Source organism: Psammomys obesus, unplaced genomic scaffold, assembly GCF_907164565.1.
Source record: "Psammomys obesus unplaced genomic scaffold, mPsaObe1.curated_primary_1811, whole genome shotgun sequence".
Lineage (NCBI taxonomy): Eukaryota > Metazoa > Chordata > Mammalia > Rodentia > Muridae > Psammomys > Psammomys obesus.
The window spans coordinates 15,561,894-15,589,582 of record NW_026592118.1 but is presented as its reverse complement, the minus strand read 5'-3'; the positions used below and the strand labels follow the sequence as shown (position 1 = coordinate 15,589,582).

Sequence of the window (27,689 nt, the reverse complement as noted above, 5' to 3'; positions counted from 1 at the left end):
ATGTTCTTGTAGAATGTATACAACTTACCCTTGTTCATTAAAATGCTGGTTTCTCTACCTCACTATCTGGTTTCAATCTGGACATTGCATTGTGATGCTTTTTCTAAATACCACCTGTCTCAAGTTCACACAAACATGCCACCATTTGTTCTCTGTATTGTCAATAAATCATCCAGCCAATGCTGAGCAATGGAGAGAATAGGGTGGGACAACCTAGTCTGGAGGGAGGAGAGAGAAGAGTGGGAGGAAACACCAGGAAGAGAGATCTGAGGGGAGAGGAGCTGGAAACACCAGGAGAGATGAACCTGACATAAGATATGACTAAAAAGCAAGTATAATGTGAGAAATCTGAATGGGAGAAAGCTATGCGGGTTTGGAAGTTTAGGGTGGAGTAATTATTGCCCAGAATTGTACTCTATGTTAATGAAATAAATCCTAGTCTCTGTGTGGTGATTTGGGTATACAGTTGGTTTAGGAATAACCACTGTTTAACTAAAAGATATATCAATAATAAATATTAAACATCAACAACAACCCTTGATAACTGAAAGGCTCTGTGCATGAAAAAATGCTTATTGTTACTTGTTTTTTTAATGTTCTACTTAATAAACACATTTAAAGAAATACAACTATAGAAAAAAATTTATAAACATGTAGGTGTTTACTAGTAACTTTATTAAGCAATGCCACTGAAACAATATAGACGAATTATGAACATTATTTTTGAGGAAGAGCCTGGCTGTGTAGAGCAGGTTGATGTGGCAGTCTGCCTCCAACACATAAGTGCTGGTAAAGGTATGCTTCACATCTCAGATGCCATAAATAACAGGAGATAGCACTCACAAGTACCGCATGATTGCTAACATCCTTCTACGTTACATTTACAGAAAATAGCATTACTCTAATTCAAGTCATTATTTTCATGCTTTGTTTCGGATTATAGAAACATGCGGGAGTGGAGGTGTGGTGGGCTGTGGTCAGAATCTGTCAAAGTAATTCCAAGTTACAGGTGCAAAGTGCAAACACACCATGTATCTGTAACCTGAAAGGCAGGGGTGTGGCCAAATAGGACAGCACAAAAATCAGAAAGCAGACAAAGACTGGGATCAGAGCTTCTTATCAGGTAAATTGCTTTTACGCTACATACAAATTTTAGTAAATAAAGCATACAGGATGGGAGAGACAATAAAACAGACTTCTTGGTTGATATTCTCTCTTCTATGGTTTTAAGATAGAAATAAAGGAAAAAATAGAAATTATGACTATGGTTACATTCATAATCCTCATTTTAACTTTAATAACTGGATTAGCCTTTTCTGTCCTCTTAAAGACAAAGGCGTTAGAAAAGATACTGGAACAACACAAAGAACAACTAGAACAATATAAACAAAAACAAAATAAAAATTGGAAGCAAGTTATAAAACAAGAGATCCAAAAACTTACAGAAGAGGATGAATAGAGAGATAGGGCAGAGACATTAGAAAAGACACTGGAACAACTAAATATAAATAAAAAAAATAAATAAAGGTTGGAAACAAGGCATAAAACAAGAGATCCAAGAACTTAGTGAACAGAATAAACAACAGAGGGATAGGTATGAAATATGGGAACAGACCTTAAGAGAAGAGTTTAGAATATTAAGTAAAGAAAATACTCAGGCAGAGACAAAAGATAAAAATAAAGAAAGCCAACCAAAGGTTGTTGTATCTAGTTAGGATACAATAGAGACAACAATCATTCACAGGATTGTCTAGAAGTTGAATGGCAACCTGCGGAAGTGTTAGATTTGAGAACATTCATGGAAAGTGTCACCAATTTTAGAATGCATTCACCATTTGTAAAACAAATGCTGACTTGCCGGTCAATCAAAAGTATAGTAATCCCAAAAGACTGGGAAGATATGGCAACAGCAATATTGGGCCATATTTACAATGGATTTCATGGTGGAAAGAAGAGGCTAGACAGATAGCACACAAAAATAGAGACAGAGGTAAAGATGTTTTTAAGGATGAGCTGCTAGGTGATGATCAATATGCTGACATAGAGACACGAGTTGTACATAGTGAAGAAGCCTCAACATTATGTAGCATAGCAGCTTTAAATGCCTGGCACAAGGTTGAGTAAACAGAAAACAAAACAAAAAACAACAACAACAAAAACTTGAGCCATTTTCTCATACCATACAAGGTCAAAAAGAAACATTTACTGACTTCTGCAAGTCAGTAAATTGACCTTAGCTGTGGATAGAAGTATATCAGATCCACTAGCTAGAAAGGCACTGATAGAATCTTTAGCTTTCTAAAATGCTAATGCTGAGTGCAAAGAGGTAATAAGGCTATTAAGAGCAAGATAAGCATTGATAGATGAATATATTAGAGATATGGTTGACATCAGACCTTATTTGCCTAATATGGCCTTAGTAGGAGAAGCCACCACTAAAGACTTTGAGAAATGTCTTAATTGTCCCGGACAAGGTTGCTGCAAAAAGAACTACAAGGAAAACCAAACTAATTACAAAAGGGAGCCTATGCCTTCTGGAATATGAAAAAAATAAAATCAGACAATGGAGAAGTATATGTAGAGCAAAAACAGATAAATGGGTTAACCTGTTACTGAAAACACCCAGGGGCCCTCTCACAGACCCCCAATATAAAACAGGGAAAATACTCTTCCACAAGACAATTTAAAAACCATTGCTCTGAAGACAGACATTAAAAAACCAGATATCAAGGTCAGTGTGAGTTCTATAGATAAAGAAAAAAAAACAGTAGGAGCTAAATAACAAATATTTTGGCAAATTTCTATAGATGATCAAAGGTTAAAATTAAAGATACTTATAAATAATATTGAATTGAAGGCATGGTAGATACTGGAGCTTAAGTCACAATTATCTCTCCTAAATCCTTACCTCCAGACTGGCCATTTCAAAAGGTAGATATTCAGTTTCAAAAAGTTGGAACTTTATCTCAGATAAAACAAAGTCTCAGATAGATGGCTTAAATGTACAGGGCCAGAGGTCAAATAGGAAAATTAAGGTCATACATGACTGATATAGCCATAAACTTATGGGGAAGAGATCTGTTAAAACAATGGAAAGCCCAGATTAAAATCCTGCCAATTTCAGAGACAAGCCAGGTGATACTTCTGGTTAACAAATTAAAATTATTTTAAAATGCCATAAAAAACAGTCTTAGACTGTACAAGATACAACAGGGTCCAACTCTTCAACTTTTTGTCAGGAAACCACTGGTGATAAAGCACCTACAGCCTTACCACTAAGGTGATTGACTGACCAAACTATTTGGATTAAATAGTGATCAATGACTAAATCAAAATTACAGGCACTAGAACAGCTAGTCCTGGAACAGCTGGAGGCTCAACATAAAGAGGAGTCCAACAGCCCTTGGAATTCTCCTGTGTTTGTCATCAAAAGGAAATCTGGCAAATAGAGAATGTTAGCAGATCTCAGAGCAATTAATAAAATTATTCAGCCAATGGAATCTTTACAATCGGAATTCCATTGCCTTACTTGTTGCTTAAAGATTGGCCTATTATAGTGATTGATTTAAAGAATTTCTTTTTCACAGAAAGACACTATCCAAATCAACAAAATCAGAAATGAAAGGGGAGATATAACAACAGACACTAAGGAAATCCAAACAACCATTACGTCTTACTTCAAAAGCCTATGTGCCACAAAATTTGAAAACTAAATGAAATGGACAATTTTCTTGATCGATTCCATTTACCAAAGCTGAATAAACACCAGGTAAATCAATTAAATAGTCCTATATCCCCTAAGGAACTAGAAGCTGTCATCAAAAGTCTCCAATCCAAAAATAAGCCCAGGGCCAGATGGTTTCAGTGTAGAATTCTACCACACCTTCAAAGCAGAGGGTGGAGGAAGGGAGGGATTGGGACAGGAGGAGGAAGGGAACCACAGGGGGGATACAAAGTGAATAAAGTGTAATTAATAAAGAATTAAAAAAAAGAGCTAACAACAAAAGTTTTCAAACTATTCCACAAAACAGAAACAGAAGGAACATTATCAAACTCATTCTACGAAGCCACAGTCACCTTGGTACCTAAACCTTACAAAGACCCAACAAAGAGAGAGAATTTCAGGCCAATCTCCCTTATGAACATTGAGGCAAAAATACTCAACAAAATATCAAACTGAATCCAAGAACACATCAAATCATCTACTAGATGATTTGATCATCTACTATGATTTGATGTGTTAAAAATCAAATGTGGGGGTGGAGGGGTGGGGAAAAAATGATGTGATTATATTTTAGTTCAAATAAATTTTTTTAAAAAAAGGTGAAGCCATGATTTAAACACAAATGAGCACCATGCCTGTGAATCATCAGAGAGCTAGTTTTGGGATGATTCTAATATTTGTAATTCTAACAAGTTCCCAGGTGGTATGGGTGCTACTGATTTTTGGACCACACTAAATAAAAGTCTGTTTTTGCCTTTTGTTTTACCACTTAGAAGAAAAAAAGATACCTATATGTAATATGGAATCATTACACTGTGATCTCAAACTGTTCCTGCCTACTGAATATCTAACATGAATGTGATGAAGTTTATTTTAATGACTTCTGAATTTTAACTTTTTAATAAATTTATTGAAAGACAAAGTCATATAAAATTACTAAATAGAAAATTCTTTGTAAGACAACTATGAATACCTTTCTTTAAAAATGAGTCAAGAAATTGTGAGAAAATAAAACTTGGATGATTTACAGCTGAAATAGATGCAAGCATTTCAGTAAATAAAGAGAGAATCTATTCCCCTCCCTCCAAAAAAAAAAAAATCAAATGTGATGTGTTTGATATCCACACATGATATCATCCACTATGACCAAGTATGCTTCATCCCAGGCATGCAGGGGTGGTTCAATATACAGAAATCCATCAATGTAATCCACCATATAAACAAACTGAAAGAAAAAAAACACATGATAATCTCCTTAGATGCAGCTGAAAAAGCATTTGACAAAATCCAACACAAATTCACATTTAAAGTCCTGGAGACATAAGGGATACAAGGCACTTACCTAAACATAGGAAGCCAATATATAGCAAGCCTATAGCCAACATCAAACTAAATGGAGAGAAACTTAAATCAATCCCACTGAAATCAGGGACAAGGCAAGGTTGCCTATTCTATACATATCTCTTCAACATAGTTCTTGAAGACCTTGCTAGAGTGATAAGACAATTAAAGGAGATCAAGGGGATTCAGTTTGGAAAGAAAGAAATCAAAGTATCACTATTTGCAGATGATATGATAGTATACATGAATGACCACCAAAATTCTACCAGGGAACTCCTACAGCTGATAAACATCTTCAGCAAAGTGGCTGAATACATATTAACTAAAAAAAAAAATTGGTAGCCATTCTGTATACAAAAGACAAAGGGGCTGAGAAAGAAATTAGAGAAACAACAACCTTCACAATAGCCACAAATGACATAAAGTACCTTGGTGTGACTCTAACCAAGCAAGTCAAAGACTTGTATGAAAAAAACTTCCAGTCTCTGAAGAAAAAAAGAAGAAGATATCAGAAGATGGAAAGATATCCTATGCTCATGGCTTGGCAGGATTAATATAGTAAAAATGACCATCTTATCAAAAGCAATCTACAGATTCAATGCAATTCCCATCAAATTACCAACACAATTATTTACAGACCTTGAATGAAAAATGCTCAAAGACATATGGAATAACAAGAAACCCAGAATTGCTAAAACAATCTTCTATAATAAAAGATCTTCTGGAGGTATCTCCATCCCTGATCTCAAGCGCTATTATAGAGCAACAGTAATAAAAAACTGCATGGTACTGGCATATAAACCAGCTGGTGGATCAATGGAGTTGAATAGCAGACCCTGAAATAAACCCACACACTTATGGACACCTGATTTTTGACAAAGATGCCAAAACCATACAATGGAAAAAAAACAGCATCTTCAACAAATGGTGCTAGTCTAACTGGATGTCTACATGTAGAAAAATGCAAATAGATCCATACTTATAACCCTGCACAAAACTAAAGTCCAAGTGGATCAAATACCTCAATATAAAACCAGACACACTAAATCTGTTAGAAGAAAAAGTGGGGAAGAGCCTTGAATTCATTGGCACAGGAGACAACTTCCTGAACAGAACACCAACAGCATAGGCTCTAAGATCAACAATCAATAAATGGGACCTCATGAAACTGAAAAGCTTAAGCAAAGGACACTGTCATCAGAACAAAATGATAGCCTATAGATTGGGAAAGGATCTTCACCAACCCTATGTCTGACATAGGGCTAATATCCAGAATATATAAAGAACTCAAGAAGTTAAACAGCAACAAATCAAGTAATCCAATTTAAAAATGGGGTACAGAGCTAAACAGAGAATTCTCAATAGAGGAATATCAAATGGCAGAGAAACACTTAAAGAAATGCTCAACATCCTTAGTCATCAGGAAAATGCAAATCAAAACGACCCTGAAATTTTACCTAACCCTTCAGAATGACTAAAATCAAAAACTCAAGTGACAACACATGCTGGAGTGGTGGTGGAGGAAGGGGAACCCTCCTCCACTGCTGGTGGAAATGTAAACTCGTACAACAATTTTGGAAATCTGGTGCTTTCTCAGACAATTAGGAATAGTGCTACGAGATCCAGCTGTACCACTCCTAGGCATATATACAAAAGATGCTCAAGTACACAACAAGGACATTTGTTCAACCATGTTTGTAGCAGCTTTATTTGTAATAACCAGAAGCTGGAAACTACCCAGATGTCCCTCAGTTAAGGAATGGATACAGAAGTTGTGGTTCATTTACACAATGGAATACTACTCAGCAATTAAAAACAAGGAAATCATGAAATTTGCAGGAAAATGGTGGGACCTAGAAAAGATCATCCTGAGTGAGGTATCCCAGAAGCAGAAAGACATACATGGTATAAACTCACTTAAAAGTGGATATTAGACATAATATAGGATAAACATACTAAAATCTGTACACCTAAAGAAGCTAAGCAAGGAGGACGACCCTGGGTAAGATGATCAATCCTCATTCAGAAAGGCAAACAGGATGGACATCAGAAGAAGGAGAAAACAGGAAACAGGACAGGAGCCTACCACAGAGGGCATCTGAAAGACTCTACCTAGCAGTGTATCAAAGCAGATGCTGAGAAACATAATCAAACTTTGGGCAGAGTGCAGGAAATCTTATTTTAAAAGGGGGGGGGGATAGAAAACGCTGGAGGGGACAGGAGCTCCACAAGGAGACCAACAAAGTAAAAAAAATATGGGCCCAGTGTTTTTTTTCTGAGACTGATACTCCAACCAAGGAACATTCATGGAGATAACCTAGAACCCCTGCACAGATGTAGCCCATGGCAGCTCAGTACCCAAAAGGGCTCCCTAGTGAGGGGAACAGGGACTGTCTCTAACATGAACTCAGTGGCTAGTTTTTTGATCACCTCCCTGTGAGGGGGGGTAGCAGGCTTACCAGGCTATAGAGGAAGACAATGCAGCCAGTCTTGATGAGTCCTGATAGACTAGGGTCAGATAGAAGGAGAAGAGGACCTCCCCTATCAGTGGACTGGAGAAGGGGCATGGGAGGAGAAGAGGGTAGGTGGGATTGGGAGGGAACGAGGGGGGCTACAGCTGGGATATAAAGTGAATACATTGTAATCAATAAAAAATGAATAAATTTTTAAAAATTAAAAAAGAGAGCAAAAGAAAGAAAAAATAATTGCTTTTTCACAATTCTTTTACATGAACATGATAGGAAGAGGTTTGCTTTCTCAATACCTACCTTTAAGAGAAGCTGCCCAATAAAGAGATTATCACTGGAAAATTTTACTACAAGGAATGTTAAACAGTTCTACCTTGTGCCAATATTTTGTGCAACAGCCATTGGAGACAATTCATAAGCAATTTCCTCAATCCATAATTTACCATTATATGGATGATGTCTTATTGGCTGATTCAGATACAAGTACATTAGAAAAAAAATTGATGAAATAAATAGAACTTTGCCTTTTGGGGGGAATTACAGATTTCTTCCAAAAAAATACAAAGTGAAGATATATTAATTATCTAAGGATATAAAATAGGTCTACAGAAAATCAGACCACAAAAGGTACAAATCGGGAGAAACCAGTTAAGGACCCTTAATGATTTTCAAAAATTTCTGGGAGATATTAACTGGCTACAGCCTACTATTGGTTTACTCAAGAGCTAAGTAACTTATTCCAAACCTTACAAGGTGATAAGGACTTAAATATTCCAAGCAAATTATCAGCTGAATCTGAAAAGGAATGGGCTCTAGTAGAAAGGAAGTTACAAGATGTATTTATAGACTGGCTTGACCAAAAATAGGTCTGTGTTTTGGTTATCTTGCCTTCTATTCATTCTCCCACAGGATTTCTTATGCAGAGGGAAGATTATATCTTAGAATGGATATTTTTACCAAACAAACAAAGAAAAGAATGTAAAACCTACATAGGAAACGTTTCTGAATTGACTGGAAAGGGAAAAATGAGACTTCGCCAATTAGCTGAAATAGATCCAACTGAGATTATAGTACCTTCTACTAGTGCTGTTTGCTTCATTATGGGCAGACAGTGAACACTGGCAGAGAACTTGCAGTGATTTTTTTGGGGGGGGAGAAATTAACAACAGATACCCAAAAGGCAAATGACTTCAGTTCATAAAAAGAAATAATTGGAATGTCCCTCATGTAGTAAAAGGGATTCCAATTTCTGGAGCTCCTATATTTTACACTGATGTAAATAAATCAGGAAGGGTAGGTTGTAAGTCAGAAAATGTACGTAAGGTGGCTGAGATTACTTATGATTCAGTTCAAAAATCAGAATTATATGAATTCTGATGATGTTATCAGATATTCAAAAATCTCTTAATATACTAACTTACTCTCAATATGCAGAGAGAGCTGTTTTGCACATAGAAACTGCTGATCTGATTCAGGATGATTCTGAACTAACCTCACTGTTTATTGAATTACAACAAATGATCAGAAATAGAAATTGTCTGTTGTATATAACGCATATAAGATACTATACGAGTCTTCCAGCCCCTCTATCACAAGGTAATGATGAAATCAATCAGATATTAATGGAAAGTGTGTTAGAGGCTTCAGAATTTCATGAAAAACATCATGTTAGCAGGAAAGGTTTAATGAAGGAATTTTCTATCACTTGGCAACAAGCCAAGGAAATTGTGATACCAATGTCCTACTTGTCCCTTATATAACCAAACTCCATGACCTATAGAAAATAACCCTAAAGGTAAAAAAATAAAATTTGGCAAATGGATGTGTTTTGTTTTACAGAGTCTGGTAAACTGAAATGTGAGCACCATACTGTAGACACATATTCAAGATTTCAGTGGGCAAGAAGCCTTAAGTTCTAAAAACATTGATTGTGTTATTACACATTTATTACAAGTTATGGCAATTATGGATATTCCTATACAAATTAAGGCTGACAATGCTCCAGTGCATGTCTCTAAGAAAATGAAATCATTTTTTACATACTATAATATAAAACATATTGCGGGGGCGGGGCAAGATGGCGGCGCCGGGAGGACTCTCATTCTGAGGAGCAGCACAGCAGGATCGGCACAGTGACCAGCAGTCAGAACTCTCGGCCATAAAACACAAGTGATTGCATTTCACAGGTGAGAGGAAACCCCACGGTGGGGGATTCGATCAGCTTTAACTCACCCGGCTAAACCACGGAAGAGATCCCGGTTCCGCCAGGCGCTTGGTCACCAGCCCAGAGCTACCCGGCAGCGCAATCTGGTCACGGTCCCAGACTGAACTGTGGGCCCACAACACCATAGACTGGATTTCCCAGTCGAGATAACCCCACAAAGCAGGAAACAATTGGGACCGACCCCAGGTTACCCAGACATCCCCTGGAAAAGACTCGGGTTCCGCGGGTGCCCCAGGAGCCAGCCTGGACCCAGAGCCAGGACACAAGCGCCTGCCTGCGTGCCTGATTCGCAGCCTCAGATAGAACTGTGGGCACCAGGGCACCAGGGCACCAGACTGCGTGTCTCTGGCAGGAGGAAACCCCCAGCGGAGGGGGTCAGCAGCTCTAACGCTTAGGACACCCAGCACCAAAACACTTCCTGGACTCACGCAGACTCTAGTGCAGGCAGGAGCGCTGTGCTCTGCCGCCATTATTGAGTTCCCCTAGGGCACTGGGACACACAGCTGCATCCTCAGACCTACAAAAGCCAGAAAGCCATTACAGCAGCCCTCAGATACTGTGCCAAGGATCAACCAGTTATTCCTAGCTAGACTGTCAAAACTGTGGGAATCCCTGGTCCTTCAAGAGGGCTGCACCCACAGCGTCTGGACCAGAGCAGTGCCTGCAGCCACCATCCCAGACAGAGACACACAGCTTCTGGTCCAGAGTGAGGCACCCAGCCTCCAGACCAGAGCAGTGCCCCCAGGCGCCAACTCAAACTAGGTGCACATTCTCCAGGTCCAGAGCAGAGCAATCAGCCTCTGGCCCAGAGACTTGCTGAGTGCACCTCCCACTTTCCTGGACAGAACTGTGCGCCCCAGGATAACAGACTGAGTTTCCCTGTTGGGAGAAAACCCCACAGCTAGGGAATCAGCAGTTTCTTCAAGAGGACTGTACATGGAAATTTAGTGAGCAGCAGCACACTAAATTTATAACAAGAAACCCAGCAGTGGGGCAGCTGTCTTGAGAAATTCTATGGGTAAGAGGAGATTTCCCCCCCCCCTGCCTAACATAGACCACAGCTACTACTCAGGGCTATAAACTTGAGGTGAGCAGTGGCAACTCCTGAGAAACACTGGCCATACAATGACCATAACCAAAAAGCAGAGAAGGACTCCTTCAGGAAAAATCATCTTCCGGCCAAGGGGATACTCCCTACCTCAGGACTCCAGGAAGCACAGGGACTAACAGCCAACACCTAAATCAGCCCAATGGGTAGAGGTCAGTGTAAAGGCTCAACCAACAAAAGACAGAGCAATATGGCATCTCCAGAACCCAGCCATCCAGAGGCGAACAGCCCTGAACAATGCAGCATAATAGAAAATCAAGAAGATGACCTTACATCTATGTTGATGAAGAGGATAATAGAGGAAACAAATAAAATATGTAAGGAATTAGAGGAAGATAAAACCAAACAGATCATGGCTATCCGTAAAGAAATGGAGGAAGATAAAGACAAGCAGATTAGGGCCATCCGTGAAGAAATACGGGAAGATGCAGCCAAACAGCTTGTGGCCTTCAGAGAAGAAATAATTAAATCACTGAAAGAAATCAAAGAGACAGAGTTGAAGGAACTAAAAGAAAAAGAGGAAAATACAAGCAGACAGGTGAAGGAAGTAAACAAAACAACTCAAGACCTGAAGATAGAACTAGAAAAATTAAAGAAAACACAAATGGAGGAAATAATCGAGAGGAAGAATTTAGGGAAGAAAACAGGAACTACAGAGGTAAGCATAACCAACAGAATACAAGAAATGGAAGAAAGAATCTCAGGTGTAGAAGATACAATGGAAGAAATCGATGTATCTGTCAAAGAAAATGTTAAATCCAAAAAGTTCCTGACACAGACCGCCAAGAAATCCAAGACAATATGAAAAGACAAAATCTAAGAATAATAGGAATAGAGGAAAAAAAAGACTCCCTTCTCCAAGGCCCAGAAAATATTTTCAACAAAATCATTGAAGAAAATTTCCCCAAGTTAAAGGAGAAGCCAATAAGGATACATGAGGCCTACAGAACACCCAACAAATTTAACCAGAAAAGAAAATCCTCCCGCCACATAATAATCAAAACAGTAAGTATACACAACAAAAAAAAAAAAAATACTAAAAGCTGCAAGGGAAAAAGGCCAAGTAACATATAACGGCAAATCCATTAGAATCAAACCTGACTTTTCAACAGAAACTATGAAAGCCAGAAGGGCCTGGACAAATATCATGCAGACCCTAAGAGAACACAGATGTCAACCCAGGCTACTATACCCTGCAAAACTCTCAGTCCTCATAGACGGAGAAAACAAGATATTCAATGACAAAAACAAATTTCAACAATACCTACACACAAATCCAGCATTACAGAAGACACTGGAAGGGAAAATACAACCCAAGAAAATTAGCTTCTGTCAAGAAAACACAGGAAATAATTAACCTTACTACAGCAAAACAAAAAGCAACCAAGCACACAACCTTATGAACACAGCCAACATCAATATCAAAGGATCTAACAGCCACTGGTCATTAATCTCTCTCAACATCAATGGACTCAACTCTCCAGTAAAAAGACACAGATTAACAGAATGGATACGTAAACAAAACCCAGCAATCTGTTGCATACAAGAAACACACCTAAGACACAAAGATAGACATTACCTGAGGGTAAAAGGTTGGAAGACGACTTTCCAAGCAAATGGACCCAAGAAAAAAGCAGGAGTAGCCATTCTAATATCTGATAAAATAGACTTTCAACCAAAATTAATAAAAAGAGATGAGGAAGGACACTTCATACTCATCAAGGGAAAATTCCACCAGGAAGACATCACAATCCTGAACATCTATGCCCCAAATACAAGAGCACCCACATTTGTAAAAGAAACATTGATAAAATTTAAACCACATATAGATCCCCACACATTAATAGTGGGAGACTTCAACACCCCACTCTCAACAAAGGACAGGTCAACAAAACAGAAATTAAACAAAGAAACAATATCTCTGACAGAGGTCATGAATCACATGGACCTCACAGACATTTACAGAACTTTACACCCAAACACAAAAGAATTTACCTTCTTCTCAGCACCTCATGGAACCTTCTCCAAAATAGACCATATAGTTGGTCACAAAGCAAGCCTCAACAGATACAAGAAGACTGAAATAATCCCTTGTATCCTGTCTGATCACCATGGAATAAAGCTGGACTTCAACAACAACAGAAATAGCAAAAAGCCTACACACACATGGAAACTGAACAACTTGTTACTAAATGACAGCTGGGTCAGGGAAGAAATAAAGAAAGAAATTAAAGCCTTTCTAGAACTCAATGAAAATGAAGACACAACATACCCAAACTTGTGGGACACAATGAAAGCAGTGCTAAGAGGAAAGTTCATAGCACTAAGTGCCTTCAAGAAGAAATTCGAGACAGCTCATTCAAGCAACTTAATGGCCCACTTAAAAACCCTAGAAAAAGAAGCAGACACACCAAAAAGGAGTAGACAGCTGGAAATAATCAAACTCAGGGCTGAAATCAATCAATTAGAAACAAATAAAACAATTCAAAGAATCAATGAAACCAAGAGCTGGTTCTTTGAGAAAATCAACAAGATTGACAAACCCTTAGCCAAGCTAACTAAAAGGCAGAGAGACACCACCCAAATCAACAAAATCAGAAATGAAAAGGGGGACATAACTACAGACACTGAGGAAATCCAAACAATCATTAGGACTTACTTCAAAAGTCTATATGCCACAAAATTTGAAAACCTAAATGAAATGGACAATTTTCTTGATCAATTTGACTTACCAAAGCTGAATCAGGACCAGGTAAATCAATTAAATAGTCCTATATCCCCCAAAGAAATAGAAGCAGTCATCAAAAGTCTCCCATCCAAAAAAAGCCCAGGACCAGATGGCTTCAGCGCAGAATTCTACCAGACCTTCAAAGAAGAGCTAACTCCAATTCTCTTCAAACTATTCCACAAAATAGAAACAGAAGGAACATTACCAAACTCATTCTATGAAGCCACAATCACCTTGGTACCTAAACCTCACAAAGACTCAACAAAGAAAGAGAATTTCAGGCCAATCTCCCTTATGAACATTGATGCAAAAATACTTAACAAAATACTTGCAAACCAAATCCAAGAACACATCAAAGATATTATCCACTATGACCAAGTAGGCTTCATCCCAGGTATGCAGCAGTGGTTCAATATACGGAAATCCATCAATGTGATCCACCATATTAACAAACTGAAAGAAAAAAACCACATGATAATCTCCCTAGATGCTGAAAAAGCATTTGACAAAATCCAACATCCATTCATGTTTAAAGTACTGGAGAGATCAGGGATACAAGGCACATATCTAAACATAGTAAAGGCGATTTACAGCAAGCCTATAGCCAACATCAAACTGAACAGAGAGAAACTTAAAGCAATCCCACTGAAATCAGGGACAAGACAAGGCTGCCCACTCTCTCCATATCTCTTCAACATAGTGCTGGAAGTCCTTGCTAGAGCAATAAGACAGTTGAAGGAGATCAAGGGGATACAGATGGGAAAGGAAGAAGTCAAATTATCACTATTTGCAGATGATTTGATAGTATATATGAGTGACCCCAAAAACTCTACCAGGGAACTCCTACAGCTGATAAACACCTTCAGTAAAGTGGCTGGATACAAAATTAACTCAAAAAAAATCAGTAGCACTCCTGTATACAAAAGACAAAAGGGCTGAGAAAGAAATTAGAGAAACAACACCATTCACAATAGCCACAAATGACATAAAGTACCTTGGTGTAACCCTAACCAAGGAAGTCAAAGACTTGTATGAAAAAAATTTCAAGTCTCTGAAGAAAGAATTAGAGGAAGATATGAGAAGATGGAAAGATCTCCCATGCTCATGGCTTGGCAGGATTAACATAGTAAAAATGGCCATCTTACCAAAAGCAATCTACAGATTTAATGCAATTCCCATCAAATTGCCAACACAATTCTTTACAGACCTGGAAAAAAAAATTCTCAACTTCGTATGGAATAACAAGAAACTGAGAATTGCTAAAACAATCCTCTACAATAAAAGATCTTCTGGAGGTATCTCCATCCCTGATCTCAAGCTGTACTATAGGGCAACAGTTATAAAAACTGCATAGTACTGGCATAGAAACAGAATGGTGGATCAATGCAATCGAACAGAAGACCCAGAAATAAACCCACACACTTACGGACACCTGATTTTTGACAAAGATGCCAAAACCACAATGGAAAAAAGATAGCATCTTCAACAAATGGTGCTGGTCCAACTGGATGTCTACATGTAGAAAAATGAAAATAGATCCATACTTATCACCTTGCACAAAACTGAAGTCCAAGTGGATCAAAGACCTCAACATAAAACCAGACACATTAAATCGGCTAGAAAAAAAAGTGGGGAATACCCTAGAACTCATTGGTACAGGAGAAAACTTCCTGAACAGAACACCAACAGCACAGGCTCTAAGAGCAACAATCAATAAATGGGACCTCATGAAATTGAAAAGCTTCTGTAAAGCAAAGGACACCGTCATCAAAACAAAGCGACTGCCTACAGATTGGGAAAGAATCATCACCAACCCTTTATCTGACAGAGGACTCGTATCCAATATATATAAAGAACTAAACAAGCTGAAAAGCAATAAACCAAGTAATCCACTTAAAAAATGGGGAACAGAGCTAAAGAGAGAATTCTCTGTAGAGGAATATCGAATGGCAGAGAAACACTTAAAGAAATGCTCAGCCTCATTAGCCATTAAGGAAATGCAAATCAAAACAACCCTGAGATTTCACCTTACACCCATCAGAATGGCCAAGATGAAAAACTCAAGGGACAGCACATGCTGGAGAGGTTGTGGAGAAAGGGGAACCCTCCTCCACTGCTGGTGGGAATGTAAACTTGTACAACCACTCTGGAAATCAATCTGGCGCTTTCTCAGACAACTAGGAATAGCGCTTCCTCAAGATCCAGCCATACCACTCCTAGGCATATACCCAAAAGAGGCGCAAGTACACAACAAGGACATTTGCTCAACCATGTTTGTAGCAGCTTTATTTGTAATAGCCAGAAGCTGGAAACAACCCAGATGCCCCTCAACTGAAGAATGGATGCAGAAATTGTGGTACATCTATACAATGGAGTATTACTCAGCAATGAAAAATAAGGAAATCATGAAATTTGCAGGTAAATGGTGGGACCTGGAAAGGATCATCCTGAGTGAGTTGTCCCAGAAGCAAAAAGACATGAATGGTGTATACTCACTCATATAAACATACAATATAGAATAAACCCACTAAAATCTGTACATCTAAACAAACTAAGCAAAAGAGAGGACCCTAACTAAAATGTTCAATCCCCATCCTGAAAGGCAAAGAGGATGGACATCAGAAGAAAACGAGAATAGGAAACAACCTCGGAACCTGCTACAGAGGGCCTCTGAAAGCCAGAAGAAAACAGGAAACAACCTTGAAACCTGCCACAGAGGGCCTCTGAAAGCCTCTGCAGTATAGACTGTCAAAGCAGATGCTGAGCCTGATGGCCAACTGATGGGCAGAGTGAATGGAATTCTATGTAAGAAGTGGGAAATAGTAAGAGCTGGAGGGGACGGGAACTCCACAAGGAGAGCAACAGAACAAGATAATTTGAACACAGGGAACTTCCCAGAGACTCATACTCCAACCAAGGACTATTCGTGGAGATGACCTGGAACCCCTGCACAGGTGTAGCCCATGGCAGTTCAGTGTCCAAGTGGGTTACATAGTAATGGGAAGAGGGACTGCCTCTGACATAATCTGATTGGCCTGCTCGTTGATCACTTCCCCCTGAGGGGGGAGCAGCCTTACCAGGCCACAGTAGAGGACAATGCAGCCACTTTTGATGAGAACTGATAGACTAAGATCAGAAAGGAGAGGAGAACCTCCCCTATCAGTGGACTTGGGGAGTGGCATGCATGCAGAAAGGGGAGGGAGGGATCGGGAGGGGAGGAGGAAGGGGCTTATGGGGGGATACAAAATGAATAAAGTGTAATTAATAAAAAATTTAAAAAGACATATTGCAGGTCTACCACACAATCCTATGGGACAAGCAGTTGTTGAAAGATCTAATCATCCCTTAAAAGAGATGCTCTGCAAACAAAGATGGGTTTCAAAGACTCCCGGAGGTAGGTTACGTAGTGCTTCGTTGACTTAAAATGTCTTCAGTGCTTGTTGGAGGTTGGTCTAATGCTAATTACTGGCCCTCAAGATCGGTTATTGCCAGCCGGATACACCCAACCTTGTTTGTGTAGACCTGCCTAAAACGTTAGACCGGAGAGGTTAATTAGACAGCCTATACCCGGGCAGGCAGAATAGGGTAGGCATGGCTAAGGTTCCCGGGCTTGGGAAAATCCCAAAAGAATCACGGGAAAGAAATGCATAGGAAGAGAGGAAGAAGGAGGACACCGCGATGGGTTAGCCTGGAGAAGAAACCATGAGGGGCCAGGAGGAAGGACTCCAATAATGGTATAAAAAGGCCCAGATGAAGAACACAAGCAAGTATTTATAAGATTATGGATGGAAGATAGGATGGTTAAGGAGGATGGCATTGGATGAGGGTTGGGAGGTGAATGGTGATTTAGGACTGTCTGCCCCACCCAAGGTAAATAAGGTAATTATAAAATCTAACAGGTGTCTGTGTCTTATTATTTGTGATAACAGGTTAAATAATACTGCCATGATAATCTTAGGGATAATAATAAACTATGTATAGCCCAACACACTAGTTTTTAATTTACAACAACAAATACTAATGAACAAAAAACAATGACTGCTGAGAGATATTGGACTATAGAAAAAACTGCTGAATTAGATCAGCCTGTTTATTTCAAGAATATCCTAACCTAAAAATGGAGAACAGGAAATGTGTTAAGGGGGCATATATCTATACAGGAAAAGAGAAATTATGGGTTCCAGAAAAGCTGATCAAAATAAGATATGACTGAGGAAGACCCCCCTGAAGATCTTGGACACATACACAAGAGGACAGAAATCAAAAAGACCAAACAGAATAGGTAATACAAATTGTTGTTACCTCCACATGGAAAGAACTCTGAGAAATAGGGCTCCCGTGAGGAGAGCTGATGCCAAATGGCATTTTGGCCTAAACAGGATATTTGACCCAAAGTTAGGCAGGGAGGCAAGCATGCAAGCTATGTGCCTCTCACAGCCAAAGGCTATTAAATGCTAACCGAGGTGAGACGTCACGCTGCTCTGGGCAGTTGGCTTATCCCTATACATATGAGGTGCTCTCAAGGGGAACAGGTGGCAATTCAGCCTGGTGCAGAGGGACACAGGGGACCTCCCAAAACACAAAGGCATATCTAAGAAGGGCGAAGACAGCCACAACAAATACAAATGTAGAAACCCAGGTACAAAGTGCCTAGGGTGTGCTTGAACACTAAAGATTAAAAAAAAAAAAAGTTAGTTTAAATAAAGGTGATTGTAAAGGCATTGCCTCTTCTGTTGCTCTGGGCAACCAGCTTATCCCTCTACACGTGAGACACCCTTGAGGAGGACAGGTGGCAGTTTGGCCTGATGCAACAGGTGCCCAGGAGCTCAGAGGAGGATATTTGGATCTATACAATCTTGTTTTGATTTTCAACATAAAAAATGATTATATGTTCAATGGTAAGGGTGATATTATACATCCTCTTTGCGAGAGGTTACAATGGAACAGACCTAGGTAAAAGAGAGACTGCTAAATTAAATCAGTCTATACTTACATAATTCAAACTACAGAGCAAGCAGGTAACATAATTGCTGATCCCTCCACGTGGAAATAGCTCTAAGACATACTGAAACATAAAAATGTCTCCAGCCAGAACTTCAAGTATACATGGCCAATAAATCCTTGGCTGCAATATTCTTAAAGCGTATCATGCCATTCTTTTAAATGGCATAGATATAACTGGTTTACAATCCAGACTGCCTTATAGAAAAAATGTCTCCTTTTCTGCTCATACAAAGAGAAAAAAAAAAAATCTGTACTTGATCTTTGCATACTGCACAGGTCACACATTTATAATCTCAGTTTCGTATAATACTTGTGAGAAAGTATATGAACAAAAGAACCAGAAACTGGTGATGCTGGATCAAATCTGACAAGATTCATCCTCCAGAATGCTGAGATGCTGACACATTTATTCCAACATCCTATATGTTCCAGCCACAGCTGCTTCAGTTGTTCTTCATTCAAGACCTGCTCCCAGGACAGCTTCAAAGAAAGCTGCTGATCTCAATTGGTCAAGCATTTCAGACTGTTCCAAAACACCAACAAACAAACAAAAAAACCCAAAACAAAGAAACAATAAAACTTCTATTAAGCCTGAAGTTTCTCAACATTTAGAGACTAGACCACAAATGTTATTGTTAGCTTGCTTACCTGTTTTTCCTAATTTTATCTAGGCCCCCCAAAAGGGTATCCTATGCCCCAATGTCAGCAGAAAGCAACCTCGAGAAGAACAACATCCCATTTCCCTTAAGGTGGGGTGGGGCTAGAATTTGGGTTGTTTTCTTGGGTAATGGACGCTCGTCGTTACTAGTTAGGGGAATTGGTTACAAGTTATTAATGGTCTATTCAAAGAGAAAGCAAGGTTAGACTCAGGGATTTCTCTCTTTTCCTTTTCTGTTTTCTTTGTCTTTCTTCTTAGGTAAGGGGAAAGGGATTTAAAGGAAAGAAGGGGGAAATAAAAAATATCTAGAAATGATAGGACAAAAGGTAGATTACTAAATCTACTCTTCAACTTAAAGCTTTGTTATTGTCAAATAAGTTTGTTTTTAATTTGTTGATATGGAATTTTGTATACAAAAAAGTTCATGCTTGATACACTGGTACAGAATTCAAACTTAAGGTTATCTTTGATACACACACACACACACACACACACACACATATATATAATGTTTTTACTCTGAAATGAGATATTGTATCTATACAACTCATTTGTAAATACAAGGTTTACTTCCAGTACTTTTAAAACTGCAGCTGCAGGTTGTTTAGGATATTAGGTAATGCAAGTTAATTGTTAGTTGATCAACTCATGGTAATGTCAGATACTAATCTATCACAGAAATATGCTTCCTAGGTATAATAGATAGAGATATGTGATTCAATGGATGGATGGATAGATAGATAGTTAGATAGATAGATAGATAGATAGATAGATAGATAGATAGATAGATAGGTAAAAATAAAATAGAGGTCTTCGAATGCAGGATATGGCATTTAAAGATGTTTTTTTATTATTTTAAGGATTCTTTGACAACAATACAGGTCAACTCCTGGCAGCACCTAGCCTACCTCAAAGAAGCTAATGAGCATCGAAGAACCTCCACATGGAGATGGCTTCATATGTGGCAAGTTAGCAATCAGGACAAAAAATAAATGCCCTCATTTCTACCACAGACAGAATTCTGCCTAAAATGGGCAAGCTTAGATGCAGGCCAGGTTGACTGCCGAACACTGTCAAGACAGGGTTAGCAAGTCCTTCCTATTTCCTGCTTCACGAATGTCTGTCAGATATACTGGGCCAGGAGGCTGAAGATGATGCTCCAACCTTGTAGAGTTTTTGGTGTCTCTCCAGGCGGCACACTGTCTCTATCTTTTTTTTTTTTTTTTTAATTTTGAAAGCTGCTAGCCTGCACTTCTTGTTTGCTCAGGTAATTAATTTTATTCCTTATCAAGTCTCTGATGGGGTTGAATACTAGATAGTTATAGTTTTACAATTAAACTTAGTTGCTTAGGAGTTAAAAAGATGTTTTAGGTCTAGACAGATGTTTTTTTAGGTTGATAGATACAAGATATATAATAGGGAACAATTTAGGTACAAAACTTCAGGCTCACCAACATAGGTAAATAATATTTTCTTCAAAGTTGCCAAATACCTTTTGACTAGAGATAATGTATGTAAGTCTTACCTATTGGTTCTTATGATTGTTCATAACTGTTCTTACTGTATATACTTTAAAAACAGTCTTTTTAATGAGACGGAAAGGGGGAGATGTTGGAGGAAGGCCCAACTGTGTTTTCAAATGCTAATTTTAGTGCCTTGAGATCTGGTCACCACTCTGCCATGGGCATTGCTATGAATGTGATGATAAGAAATGTTCCCCGATTATCCCAGATTGGCTCATAATAATAATAAAGATGCTGAAGCCTATGACTGGGTGGAAGAGAGGGAGGCAGAGTTTTAGGTACCCAGGCTTGGGGGTGAGAAGAAGTAGCCCAAGTTGACCTCAGTCTCTCCATCCTCCTGCCTCAGCCTAAGTGCTGGGATTGCAGGATGTGCTAAATGCTATTTCTGTGCTTGAGAGGAAGAGGAGAAAAGCAATCAAAAACAGACAAAAACACCTGGCTGTTCCTTAAAAATGTGGAAGTTTGGCTCTGTGTGCACTATTCTTTCACTCTCCTCTGTGGCCTCAATTCCAAAAGATTCTGACCTCACCCCCCACCCCCCAATAAAACATAAACTCTGAGCATTTCCATCAGAAACATAGGGTGTGTTTCAGAATGCTTGACTAGTTACCAGCTGCTCATCCAGTCCAAAAAGTTGTTCCAAGAAAGTTTCAGACAGTCTTCGAATTTTTGGTCTCAGGGATGGACTGATGAACATATCCCTTGAATAAAATCACAAAGCAAGGTCAAGATTAATTCCATTTTGAAGTAATTCTATAACTGACCCACTGATTCTCCCAGAGAGGAAGGGATTTCTTGAGGAGGCAGGTCAGAATCACCTCTCTAAGAATTTGCTGAGTTCCCAAAGGTCCTGTGTTACCCTTTTCTCCTCCTCACCTTGAAACTCTTTGTCCTAAGATTCCAAATGGGAGTTCACTGTGTTTCTCACGCTGATAATCAGTGAGCACATTATTCACATTAAGTCTCAGGGACCTACCACCCTATGGAAGGATTCCTTAACAAGCCCCAGATTTGAAACATTCATTGTCAAGACCCTATCAGGATACTATACAAAGTTCTTGACCTCCAAAATATTTCCCCATCATACATCAAAACAACACTTACCAAAGAAGGTTTTCCAGACCATTTCCAATGATAATTATAATCATTTGTTCTAAATACCTCAGCGGGTCCTCGGGACATGTCATAAGTAAACCACATAACAGCGCCTGTTAAAAGAAAAGAATAAGAAAATGGAATCGGTGCTTCTGCGTCCACAAGCTTTTATCTCATTTTTTTTTATTGACTACGTAAACATGCTGCTACTGTCAAAAATAGTTATAATGCTTACATTTAGAATGAAGAGTCAGATGGTAGTAGTAATCCCAGGGAGGCGGAGGCAGGCAAATTTCTGTGAGTTTGAAGCCAGCCTGGTCTACAGGAGTCCAGGGCAGCCAAGGCTACACAGAGAAAGCCTATCTCAAAATCGAAACAAACAAACAAACAAAAACCACAAAACAAAAGAATGGGGACCATTTTTTTTTTTAATTAAAAAAATTCTCAAGCCAAAACTTAAGGCAACCGATTAAATCCATAGTCAAAATCTACTATGGAGATAAATGTAGTCTTCACCTCTCACTGAAGAAACTTCTCTTCAGTGTAGGCCACTACAGAAGACCCCAACCAATCAACCTGCAGAGCTGTGGAGCCCAGTCCCAATGGATACGTGCACAAAACACTTCTGCACCTAGGGCTCAGGGAACGTTGCAGAAGAGGAGCAAAAAGACTGTAAGAGCCAAAGGATGAGGACGATTTCTGTGAGTGTGTGTCTCCTAGTAACGTCAGAAGCTACACTCACACAGCCTCATGATTGTCTAACACGAGCCGAACAAAGACCACACCAAACAGACATGGAGGAATATCTGTTCTGACTGAATCCTGTATAATGAAATATCTCCTTCGAAACGCCTCCATCCTCTCTCAGTGTGCAGCCAGTTAGGAGCCTACAGGCAGGATAAAGGCAAAGTGCCTCAGGCTTAGAGACTCCCTCTCTAGCTCCTTTTGCAAATAAGATAATAAATATAAGTGACAGGTGAAAACAAAGAAGTTTTTAATGTACAATGCAGCAGAAAGGGCCAAAACTACCACCCAGTAGCACATTTTAAAATCCTCGGATTATCTTCTTTTCCTATGGCAGGATCATGCACCTTTCCCAAACTCTAGAAACAGAAGAAGGGCATGTAACTGAGTAGAGTTCTCAAATGGAAAAAACACAGGGCTAGAGAGATGAGTTAGCAGTTGAGGGCACCCTACTCTATAAAGATCCAGATTTGCTTTCCAGCACTCACATGACAACTTAGGAATTCTGGCATCTCCAGCTCCAGGGGATATAACCTACTTTTACAGCCTTGGTAAGGACCAGGCACATACATATGTTTGGGTAAAACACCCATATCCAGAAAAAATAAATCTTTTTTTTTTTTTTTAAGAAAATGGACCACAACGTTTTAGACTCCTGGTCCGGCCCCTCCCCAGCCTCTCTTAGAAGAAGCTCAGCTACTTGAAGCCTAAATATGGCTGCACAAGAGTCCCATGGTTCCCACCTCTGCTGAAAGCTAGATTTTAAAGGTGGCAATTACCTAAAAGACAGCAAGGGACCTGATAACAGGGCCAGATTTTTCCACTACGTCTGCTTCCTGAATGGCTCTGCAAACTCATCTGTCTCTGTCACTTTGCTATGTGGGTCTACAGAGCCCAGAGGCTTCCATTTTCCCCACTCTACAGCCCATCCCCTCCTCCCTATTCTGGTGTCTAGAGGGCATTTACCTCAGAAGAATTGGGATGGCAACCTGCTTTCTCGGGCTTCTATATTCTTAGCAAACTCCTTGAGAAATTCCCATGTACACGAAAGTCTGGGAGTTAGTGCCTTACTGGAGTTTAGTTTTATTATCATTAAGAAAGTTAGGGGTCAGGTTAAGAAATATCAGAAAGTGCATGCTGCTTTGTATTTCCGAGCTCTACAGATCAAAAAAGCTGCTTTCCCAAAAACTTACCCAGCAGAAGCCTAGTCAGGTTGAGAGCTATGTCACCGAAATGTGGATAAAGGCATATGGAGCAAATGTCAATAAAGGCAGGGTTGGAAAGTTTACTTTTGGCAAAGAAATACCACGCTGCTCACTTGTTCCTAATGGACAAAATAACACAGCGTGCAGGACACGTGGACGAGCGGGTGCTGCACAGCCGTATGCCAGCGAGGCAGTGCGAACAGCGAGTAAATAGCTCCCATTTGCCTGTTCTGAAGTGCCAGGGATGGAACCCGGGGCCTCGGACACGCTAAGCAAGGAGCCCAGAGCTAACTTCTTAATAGCTACTTTCTGCTCGAGGAAAAGGGCTGCAGAGACAGCTCAGCAGACACGAGCACCTGCTGTACAAGAATGAGGGTTATCTCTGTCCCTGTTTCCCTAAGTGGAGTAATGAAGGTATGTATGTCACAGGACCCTCGTGAGGACTAAATGCATCAAAATATGAAATCCGCCTTGGATTGCACGTAGAGCAGAAAATAAGCACTCAGATAATGCAGCAAGTGCTAACAGGCATCTTTGCCTCCTCCTTTGCTGATCACTGCCTCCACTAAAGGAAAAGGCCTAAGAGAGAAACTCAGAATATTCCCTTCTACAGTTGAAAGTGCAGTGTGAGAGAGACGCTGAAGGACTGACTGCATACCAAGCTAAGTGGAAGTTAGAAGCCAAAAACATATGTAGGGGGAAAATGGCAAGGAAAAAAGAATGTCCTTGAACAACAGTTCAGACAGAAACAGCAAAGTTCTTAACTGCCTAATAAGGCTGTGGGGTGAGGTGGGCAGGGTAGGAGCAGAAACAGACTGGCTTGTGGAAATAAATTACGTTTATTGTGTCAGACACCCTGTCAGCACGGTAAATATGTGAACTGTCTCAATAGTAATATAAAAACAACTGCTCTGAGGGCGCAGCGATCGAAGCAGTTCTTGAATGCTTACCTGGCCCATTCGTTAGAGAAGCTTCCAAGGGGCATGAAGAGAGAGGTAGGTACAGGTGGGAAAGCAGGAAGAGCCAAGCCCACAGCACACGGTCACCTGCGGCTATGATGGAGGCAGGGAGCAGTAGACAGCGTCACCCCGTGAAGACCAAGGAACTCTCCTCCAGACCCCCTCGATCACTGTCTCGGTTCCTCTTCTGCTGCCCTCATAGACTAACACAGACTGGGTTACAAGGTCCTTACAGATTACCGTCTGGAGGCCGGGAAGTCCTAGAGCACCGTGCCAGCTCTTGGCGAGGCCCTTTGCGCTGAATTGCAACGTGGGCCAGGCTAGAGAGGGCTGCGGAAGCTAAATCTAACAACCTGTGCTGTGATAACCCGATCACTCCTTCCTGTGAGGTCAGCAGCAGTCTGCCCATCAGATGACCCCTGGCCATAGCTGCTGTGAGAAGTCCCGCTCCCTCTGCTCACTGCTACATTGGGAGTTTCTAACACGTGAGCCTTGTGGGGACACATTCCAGCCTGAGTCACTTGTGCTGACCATGGCCTTGGGCTCCTTGCCCATACCATGTACTCACACAAAAGTGTGCACTGTGTGGCTTCTTACAGGACGGCAGACGGGAGGGCTCGTGGTATCTAAATGTCTTGGTCATATATAAACACAGAAACATGTCTTTTAAACAAACAATAGAACAAACAGTATAGATGTCTACAGCCTTTGAAAAGGAAAAGGAATGAAAAAGAAAAAAGGAGGTTGCTTTAAAAAGAACAGGTGCCATGAGAGAACCACAGTTCTAGAAAGCCCTTTACTCTAGAACCATTTTGTTTTGTTTTTTACTAAATCTAAACATTGTCCAAAACTTCTCCCATCCTTTCCCCAAACCCCATGCAACAAGCCAAAGAGTGGTCTCCCGACACTGAGGTGGACATGGAGCCTGTTACAGCTTTGCCCCATCAGGAATTTCACTTAAAAAATTAATCACAGAGTTTTAGGTTACTTAATTTGCAAACAAATCCCTTCTACTTCTGACATTGATTCCACTGCAATTATCTTCAGTCATCTTGGCTCAAAATTGGACTAGACCAGAACCTCAAAGATGCAAAGACATATTAGCTCGTCTTTCCCTGCCAGCCTTGCCAAAGCCAAGCTAGATAACTTGAAGGGAAGAAACAGGACTGGCCTCGGGGTCTATCTCCACAGCCCCATATATTCACAGGTTTTCAAAGGGGGCTCTGTCTAGAACAGCAAACAAAGAAGTACCATCTGCCAAAGGATCTCGACAGAATGAACCTTTTAAAAATGAAAGAGATGGTCCTGGCCCACAGTGCTAGCTCTGAACGGCTCACAGACAAGGGAGGTTGGCAGGACTGAAATAGCCTACAGGTAGAGCCGTGGCCAATCAAGAGAAGGTAGCACTTTTAAACTTTAGCAGCTTTATAAATAGAAGTGTCCTGAGATTATTAAAGGGAACCAAATGGTTTGGCCATGCAGAAGGAACCTTGGGACCAGCACTGGGGAGGGAGGTGTGTCTATCTGAGCCAGAGTCTGTCTATGTTATCCAGGCTGGTCTGAAAAGCCAGATCAAGTAAACCCTCCTGCCTGGGGTCTCCCAAGTTGCTGGGATTACAGGAATATGGCCACGCACAGCTCAGACTGGATGGCTTTACCTCACAGGCGAGGTTGGAAGAGACAGACAAACATTTGAACGTCTACCAGACCGCGCCACCAGTAGAGAAATAGATCATCATGTGTGCCTAATCCCTAAATAAAATAACCACTGGGGAAGTATTGAATTGGCAGCCATTTGTATCTTTAGTGTGAATTTCCCTTAGAACTAGTCTGTGAACTGACTGGCTGGGAAACTGAGCAAAGATTTTGCTACCTGCTACCCCCTATCCCCTCCCCACCCCCAACCTCCCAGCTACACACACACACCCAAAAAGGTATAATCTTTTACCTAAAGGACCAGCCAAATGTGTTAGCAAGGCAGCTACCCCCCTCCCAAATCTGCAAGCCGTCCCTTGCCACATACAACTTCCTGATTCTTGTATCTCTGAAAAGTGTTTATTCCAAGGCAGGGGTTTGCTATGTTCCCCTGGTTGGTCTCCTGGGTGCAAGCAATTTCCTTTTCTTTTTTAAATTAATTTATTCTCTCATCTATTACAACCCGACCTCAGTTGTCCCTCCCCTCCCTCCTCCCTCCCCATCCAGCCCTCTGCTTCCCTTCAGAAAAGGGTAGGTCTCCCAGGGTATCAGCCTTACAGTCATGATTTGTAACTAAAGCTCGCCCTCTGCTGGTAAGATCCAGTTTTGCATGCTTCTATTGTTTTCCTAGACATCAAATTTAAATCCAATCTCACAATTTGAAGTGTAGTTTCCTACTCTGATTCAATGCTAGGTTTGTGCATTTAATACTTTTGTAGACAGTGAATCCATAATACACAGCTCCTCTTTGGTCTCTCTCGAGCAGGTCTGTGAGTTGGTAGGTAACATACCTAGTTCTACCAAGTAGAAAGAGAAATACATAAACATGTCTAACTTTTTTAGTGTACCCAAGTCCTATCAACAGAGCATCATTGCATGGGCTCCTGTTTTAATAATTTGTTTAAATATATAAGCCTTTCAGAAATACCTCCAAAAGACAGATAGTAAGACACTCAGCCATTGTGCACAGTGTCTGCCTTGTGAGAGAAAAGATGCCTACAGTGAATGAGAAGAAAACTCAAGTATTCGTGCTTCCTACAATCCCTTGTATGTGCAGCCCCTAGGTATTGCCATTACACATTTTTTTAAGTTTGGAGTTTCTAAAACTATATAGTTTCTGAACCATACAATGATTTATACAGAGTAAACTCGCCCACATTTCTAATTATCTGATTATTTGCTTCACTTACTTAAAACATAAGACAAACACTTA

At 40.1% G+C, this 27,689-nt stretch overlaps 1 protein-coding gene across 1 annotated transcript in view; it reads right to left on the bottom strand.

The window, feature by feature from the left end:
• Positions 1-25,059, bottom strand: part of Fbxl13 (F-box and leucine rich repeat protein 13) — a 197,424-nt gene extending 172,365 nt beyond the window's left edge. The window contains exons 1-3 of the mRNA XM_055612592.1: positions 24,773-25,059; positions 21,883-21,986; positions 21,389-21,479 (exon numbers count right to left, since the gene is read on the bottom strand). Of these exons, the coding sequence (XP_055468567.1) occupies positions 21,389-21,479; positions 21,883-21,986; positions 24,773-24,781 (204 nt within the window). The 5' untranslated portion in view covers positions 24,782-25,059. The remainder of the gene's footprint in view (positions 1-21,388; positions 21,480-21,882; positions 21,987-24,772) is intronic.
• Positions 25,060-27,689: the final 2,630 nt, after the last annotated feature.